At 52.1% G+C, this 7,281-nt stretch overlaps 1 protein-coding gene across 1 annotated transcript in view; it reads left to right on the top strand.

The window, feature by feature from the left end:
- Positions 1 to 4: 4 nt before the first annotated feature.
- Positions 5 to 7,281, top strand: part of LOC118452594 (cytochrome P450 26C1) — a gene marked incomplete at its 5' end in the record, with an annotated part of 7,465 nt that continues 188 nt past the window's right edge. The window contains 6 exon segments of the mRNA XM_035897419.1: positions 5 to 199; positions 335 to 610; positions 2,625 to 2,780; positions 6,348 to 6,842; positions 7,123 to 7,276; positions 7,279 to 7,281. The exon segment at positions 7,279 to 7,281 is cut by the window's right edge and continues 188 nt beyond it. Coding sequence (XP_035753312.1) covers positions 5 to 199; positions 335 to 610; positions 2,625 to 2,780; positions 6,348 to 6,842; positions 7,123 to 7,276; positions 7,279 to 7,281 — 1,279 coding nt within the window.

Below are 7,281 nucleotides of genomic sequence, written 5' to 3'. Positions count from 1 at the left end.
GGAGAGGTATGGAAACGTCTTCAAGACCCACCTCCTGGGTCGGCCGGTGGTGCGGGTGACGGGCGCTGAGAACATCCGCAAGATCCTGCTGGGCGAGCACACGCTGGTCAGCACGCAGTGGCCCCAGAGCACCCAGATCATCCTGGGCTCCCACACCCTGCTCGGCTCCATTGGTGACCTGCACCGCCAGCGCCGCAAGGTGAGCCTCACAGCCGCCCCGACACAGCACACAGCCCAGGCGGCATCTCCTGCCCAGGCTTCATCCTTGGTGGCACGTGGGACCCCCCCCCCTGCTTTAACCACCTGCTTCTGTTCCCCCCCCTTCTCCTCCTCCATCCTGGCCAGAGTGTTCAGCCACGCTGCCCTGGAGAGCTACCTGCCGCGGATCCAGAAGGTTGTGAGCTGGGAGCTGCGGGGCTGGTGCATGGAGCCGGGCTCCATCGCCGTTTATTCCTCCGCTAAAACCTTAACTTTCCGCATTGCAGCTCGGATTCTGCTGGGGCTCCGCCTGGAGGAAAAGCAGTTCAAGGACCTGGCCAAAACTTTTGAACAGCTGGTGGAGAACCTCTTCTCCCTGCCCCTCAACATACCCTTCAGCGGGCTGCGCAAGGTACTGCCGCCCGCCCCGCTCCCTCTGCCTGGGGGCAGAGGCCCAGACCCTGGCGGCACAGACCCCCTGTCCCCAGGGCCGCCAAAGGCGCTTCCAATGGGCCAGGACATCAGCAGCACCCTGTTCCAGGTCTGAGGGCCTGCTGTCTTGCCCACCCCAGCCGTCTGTCTCCCCTTCTCTCTGCATTTCTCACCTACTCCTGGTTGGCCTCCAGCACCTCTGGTCACTGGCTCCAACTCATTGTACAGCACAGGGCTCCTCTGCTCCCTCGCCCCGTATGTCACCTCTGTTAGCTCTGGTTAGTCCTCCATGTCTGGTCCTGTCCCATCTCACCCCTCCTGGACTCACGCAGGCCACAGTAGAGGGGTCTGTGGGCATGAGCACAAAGGCACAGTGCACCGCAGATTAGCACTCCCTGTGCACCTCAAGGGCAGGCCGAGGACTTGAGACCCTCTTATGGTCCTTGATCCCTTGTTCCCCAGCAGCAGAGAGACAGTGGGGGGTCCTGGAGGGGAGCACGGCAGACGGACAGTCTCCTCCGCCTCTTTCAACCCACAGTTTCCTCTCTGCTGCCCTGCCCCTCTTTGCCTGCCTCCCCACACTCCCGTTCTAGGTATCGGTCCTGTGTCCCACTCCTCCTCTCCCATTTCAGTTTGCATTCCCTCCTCCAGTTTTGGGTTCTCCACCCTTACTGCAGTTCAAGTCTCCTGCCCCTTTTAGCCAGGTCTTGCCCTATCTCTTATTTCCAGTGTGAGCTCTGTCCCACTGGATTACCTTACCCAGCCAGTCCCAGTTCTCCCCCAGCCTCCCTGCTGCTCTTCTTGTCACCAGTTCAAAGCTCTTGTTGTCCCTGTCCAGTTTCCCTTTGCAGGTTGTCACCAGTGTGAGCTTTCACCCCCAATCTTATCCCTCCTGGCCCTTGTTCAGGTCAGCCACAGCCTGGCTGGCCCCAGACCAACCTCTTCAACTCACATTTAGGTCCCCTTGTCCTTCTTCTTGCTCCTTGCCCTGCTTCCTTTGTCCGATCCTCCCCACCTCAAATCTCAGCCTTTGTATCTTCTTCCCAACATCTGGTCATGGCCATTTTTCATCCTGAATCTCAGTTCCTTCTTGGCTTTTGCAGGAGGCATCTTAATACAGAGCCACGCACTCCGTGACTCTATCCATCCCACTTTGCAAAGAGATTGCTGATCACTTGTCTTGCTCAGATCTTACCTAAATGTTTGCTATCACAGAATCACAGAACGGCAAGGGTTGGAAGGCACCTCCAGAGATCATCTAGTCCAACCCTTCTGCTAAAGCAGATTCACCTAGAGCATGTTACACAGGACTTCGTCCAGGCGGGCTTGGAATATCTCCAGAGAAGGAGACTCCACAACCCCCCTGGGCAGCCTGTTCCAGAGCTCTGTCACCCTCAAAGTAAAGAAGTTTTTCCTCATATTCAACTGAGACCTCTTATGTTTCAGTTTGTGCCCACTGCCCCTTGTCCTGTCTCTAGGCACCACTGCGAAGAGTCTGGCTCCGTCCTCGTGACATCCACCCTTAAGATATTTGTATGTGTTGATGAGGTCCCCTCTCAGTCTTCTCTTCTTCATACCCTGGTGTAGCCACTTGTTTGTTCCCATCTCAGATGTGCCTTGCTGCTTGGAGTCAGTTTTATTAAGTTACCTCTTCTTGTCCCTTTGGGCAAGCTTCTTTTGGACCTGACACGATGGTGGGTTTGTTCAGTGCAGATGCCTCTGGTCTCGGTACCGTGGGTTTACTGCTGCCTTTTCCTCTCAGAGAGTTTCTTAGGACTTGCCGTATTTGATTCACAACAGCAAGGCAACAAAATTTGTAGCAGTTCCCCCCAAACTGCTGCCTCTTGCAAGGCTCTGGGCCTGGGCAACAGATTAAACAGTTCTTGCTGTTACAGATCCTGGAACTAAGGATTGCCACACTTGGGGTCCCCCGGTCTCTCTGGAGAGCGGGGCGGGTTCCTAAGGCTCTCCTGAACTGTGTCTGCCTCCCGCAGGGAATCAAAGCACGGGACATGCTACATGAGTTTATGGAGAAGGCTATACAGGAAAAACTGCAGAGAAACAACCCAGAAGATCACAGTGATGCTCTGGATTTCATAATAAACAGTGCCAAGGAGCACGGCAAAGAATTCACCATGCAGGAGCTAAAGGTAAGGAGAACTCCCCCTTGCAGTGTCCCTTCCAACTTGGTGGCTGTTTGAGAGACCTGGGCTGAGGGGCAGGAGGGGGGTCGTGGGGGACCCCACCCCCAGCCGCTGGCTCCTGCCCCCCTCTTACCAACTCCGAGGACACCAGCCCCAGTGCAAGCGAGAAAGCCTGGGCTCTGCATGCTCATATGCTCTTGTGGGATCGTGTCTCTGCGTTAGAAGAGAGCAGGTACTTAAAAAGGGAATAAAGGCCTCTTCCACCTTTCCTCTTCATGGCCACCAGGCTTTAGCCTGACTTATGATGCTGGTAGGGTTATCTGGCTCTGCTGAGGCTCCGTGCATCGGTGTGCACTCGGTAACCTCCAAGGTACTATCTTGGAAATATTTAGAGCTAGTCGTGTGCCCCTCAAACATCCCCCAGCATCTGGCATAGCGCGGTGTGTAGGTTACATCACCGTATTCCTCGGGGCTGCGAGCTCAAAAATCTCAGAGGCAATATAGCAAAATGGGTCTAGGGATGGAATGATGGATTCCATGTCATTCCCTATCACATCCAGCTTGTGGATTGCTGTGATGCAACATGATGCATCACTGTGACTTAGGGATGAACCCGTAGTCCTTACTGGGCCAAAACTACCAAGTGAATGTGAGGAGAATTTTGCCAAAGATCTTGGGAAAAAATTGTCATTAGTACTGCATCGTTCATAGCTCCAGGTCACTTGGTGTCAGTGAATGACAGATGGCACTGCATTTATATACAAGTTTTGAAACAGTTTTGCATGGATACAGCAGCTGAATGTAATTTAAAAGTGTTTGAATATAGTTTAAAAGTACTGTACGTACATAGTTTTACCATTTATTTAGGTATTTGAGGAAAACTATCTAAAGACTAATGTTTTATAAATATTTTGTAAAAGTGTAATCTCTAAATCTAAAATATTTGAAAGACTTGACAGCAACTATTAGATAAAATTAGAATGAGCATATATTCTTAAAGTAATTTTATTATAATTATTTATTATTTTATTTATTCTAACAGAATGGGGTTTATTATAATAGGATTATTTTAAAAAAATAGTTGCCAGATTCAAAATGTGATTGATTAAGATTGATTAATATCTGTTAGTATTCACGTGGATATTGCACACAAGTAATTACATGATCTCTCATCATGTCCCTGGCTCTGACCACAGGTGGAATAAGGGGATGCTGAATGTAACATGGAGTGGCATGGCAGTGACCTCAGGCCAGCGGATGCAAATGATAGTATATTCATATGCTGTCCTGTACCTTTACAGTTAGAAAATTTCTGCCATTTCTGTATTTAACAAAATGACTTGCAAACTGAACTGCCTATGCTTGCAGTTGTTCTCCACTCTCATAAAGCAGTAGAAGAGCTCTGATGCAGCGAAATGTTGTAATTGGTTAAAAAGACCAAAGCTGCCTCAGAATCGTGGATATATCTGACTTTGAGAGACACTCCAAACACTGGCACACGCTAATTGCTAATTTGCTTTTCGTTCAAATGATTTTGAAGGACTGTTTTCCCAGAAATTTTCCTAAATACACTGTGATTTGCACTGCTGGCATGAACTCAGCAGGACCCTTGGAATGTAAAGGTCATTGAAAAGACACCACTTTGCCAAAAGTACTGTTTTAAAACATTTAAAAACTTGGAAGGATTTAAAAAAAAAACAAAACCAAACCATCCTACATAATAGTGCTGTCACTGGCTGAACGGGTGGAACCAGACGCCAGTCCTGCCTCCCGGGATGGGGAGTCGGGCTGTGGCACAGGGACAGTCCCGGTGAAGCTGTGGGAAGATGCTGCTGCCCAGTCACTGGTTATGTTGGCCTTGTAAAAGCAGGGAGGGAAAGCCAGCAGCTCCATGTCACAGCTGACGTAGCCGCACCATCAGAGGTTGATGCAGGGAGTCATGAGGGCTGTTATTTCAAATCGCAGCGCCTGCCCTAAATTCCTTGCATGTTATTGAAATGTCTTGGGTTTTTAATTGCAGGTGGTGGAACTGAGAGATTTCTTTTCATCTGGGTCTGCTACCTTGTGAATGTGAAAATTCCTGCTAACGCCTGCAGGAGGTGTGACAGGGGTCGACGGGGATCTGTTATTTCAGAGATTTTATTTCAGCTGAAAGATGCCCTTGAGAGCTGCACTTTGGCAAAAGCCTCTAGTCTGGCCAGTATATGGCACTGGGGACGGTAGCAAAGAGTAATCCTTGTTACATTACCCTTGACCTTACCAGACGTGGCTCCAGGTACCTTCAGGCGTCCTTCCCTATGTTTTTGGCTTCACCTCTCCAGAAACCGGTTGTGTCAGAACAATTTAAAATCCAGACACATAGCTGTGTGAAAGGAAACAGCTCTGTTTCCTTGGGGGGGATTTTGCTCCGCTTTGCTCCCGGGCTGGAGCAATTAGTGCTTGGTAGTGCCAGCCAGGTCCCTGCCCCTGCCAGGGTGGCAGCTCCCTGTGCTCCTCCCTTGGGCTTCTCCTGTGGCTTTTGGGTCTGCACTCCCAGCCCAGTGCTACTGCTATGGAACCGCTGGCACCTTCAGATGGTGCTGTAAGTTTGAGCGTTATGTTTGCTGTCAGAGACGTGACATGCCATGAACCAGCTCTGGGCAACCCTTAACTTTTGGAAACCAATTTCCAAAAGTTGATCACAAGGTGCTGCAAACCGCTGGCAGCAACCTTGCATGTGCTGTGCCATGTAGACCTCGCGGACAGTCCCGGAAAGACTGGAAAGCTATGTGCGGATCTGTGAGCTGGGACAAGGCACGTGTTACGAATTTGACTGTGCTGTGGTCTGTCTGAGCTGGCTAACCTCCTAGCTTGTTATGGACACATCTGCTATGGAGCTATCAGCAATGCTGCTGTGCTTCAGGCTGTAAAGCTTGAAAAGTGAGCAAGGCCTTTGCCTGGTGCATGCATCCCTGCGGGAGAGCTCCCTGCCAGCACCAGCACCTCCCGGGCTGATCTGCTGTAGCAGGGCGGTCTTCCTGTGTTTGACTCTGTTGGTTTGAGTCCCCTCCCAGACAAGCAAATGGTCAATTATAACTGGAGATGGATGAAATGCAACCCATTTTAGCTGCCAGTGCATCTAGGATTTATGCATAAACAGTCAGCCTCGTGGCCCCTGGCTGGGCGGAAAGGTAAAAGCTGGACTCGAAGGGGAATTGGCAGATGAAAGTAAAAAGCGTAATGCTGGAAATGAACTTGACTCAGTATGCTAAAATGCATGTTAAAATGCTACTTTAAAATTTGTAAATCTTGGAAGGAAATCTGAGAAGGGCTGGATTGGAGGTGATGCGTACTCAGCTCAGTTGCGTTTCTGCATCAGTCACTTGGCGAGCGCATGTCCAGTTTGTACAGAAATGGAAGAACAGGGATGTCTTGGTTTGGTCCCTGCCAACCCAAGGTGGGTGCAGGTTTTTAGAGAGCAGAGGCAGGGCCAGGCCCTCCACGCAGGGACAAAACCTGCAAAAGGTGAGAACAGTCTGAATCACAACTGGTTTAAAATGGCATTCAAACTTGTCACCTTCCTTCCTCTCCCAGGAGTCAGCGATTGAGCTCATATTTGCTGCTTTTTTCACCACGGCTAGTGCCAGCACCTCTCTGATCCTCCTGCTGCTTCAGCATCCCTCGGTGATTGAAAAAATAAGGCAGGAGCTGATGTCCCACGAGCTGTACCAGCAGCGTGAGCGCTGCCCTGCGGGCCCCTGCCCGGACACCCTGACCGCCCAGAGCAGGGACAGAGAGAAGCCACTTCTCCACCCCATGGCCAAAGATGCTCGTGGGGACCAGAACCAGCCCCCGGGCCCAATGGAGGAAGGTCCCCCCCAGCCCCGTGCCCCACCAGAGCCCCCCCTGCCCCAGTGCAGTCCCCTGCTCCGGGCACCATCAGGGCAGAGCTGTGGCTGCCTCCTGGACATCAGCCTGGAGAAGCTGAGCCGCCTGCGCTACCTGGACTGTGTGATTAAGGAGGTGCTGCGGGTGCTGCCCCCCGTCTCCGGAGGCTACAGGACGGCATTGCAGACTTTTGAGCTGGATGTAAGTGCCTTGCAGGCCAGCAGGCTGCTGGGGAGCTGCTGCCTGCCACTGCCTGCGAGCGCCCTGTGTCTGGCACAGCGCTGGTGCTTGGCAGTGTAGCTCAGGGGAAGGTGGCACCCAGCAACCTCTGCGGGTCCCAGCTGGGCTGGGGAGAAAAGGAGCTGCAGAACAGATGGGCAGCATGGTGGGGCTGTCCCCAGGCTCCCTCTGCTCACCCTCTACCAGCACATCTAGCTGCACAGGTATGTAACACTCCTCTCCTCCCCTCTTCCCTCCCCAGGGCTACCAGATTCCCAAAGGCTGGAGCGTCATGTACAGCATCCGTGACACACATGAGACAGCCGCCGTCTACCAGAGCCCCCCCGGTGGCTTTGACCCGGACCGCTTCAGTGCTGCCCGGATGGAGGCCATGGGCCGCTTCCACTACATCCCCCTCCGC

The sequence above is a fragment of the Egretta garzetta genome, unplaced genomic scaffold, assembly GCF_000687185.1.
Source record: "Egretta garzetta isolate BGI_Z169 unplaced genomic scaffold, ASM68718v1 scaffold56, whole genome shotgun sequence".
NCBI classification, from domain to species: Eukaryota; Metazoa; Chordata; class Aves; order Pelecaniformes; family Ardeidae; genus Egretta; species Egretta garzetta.
The sequence above is the reverse complement of the archived record's forward strand: the minus strand, read 5'-3'. Positions and strand labels throughout refer to the sequence as shown.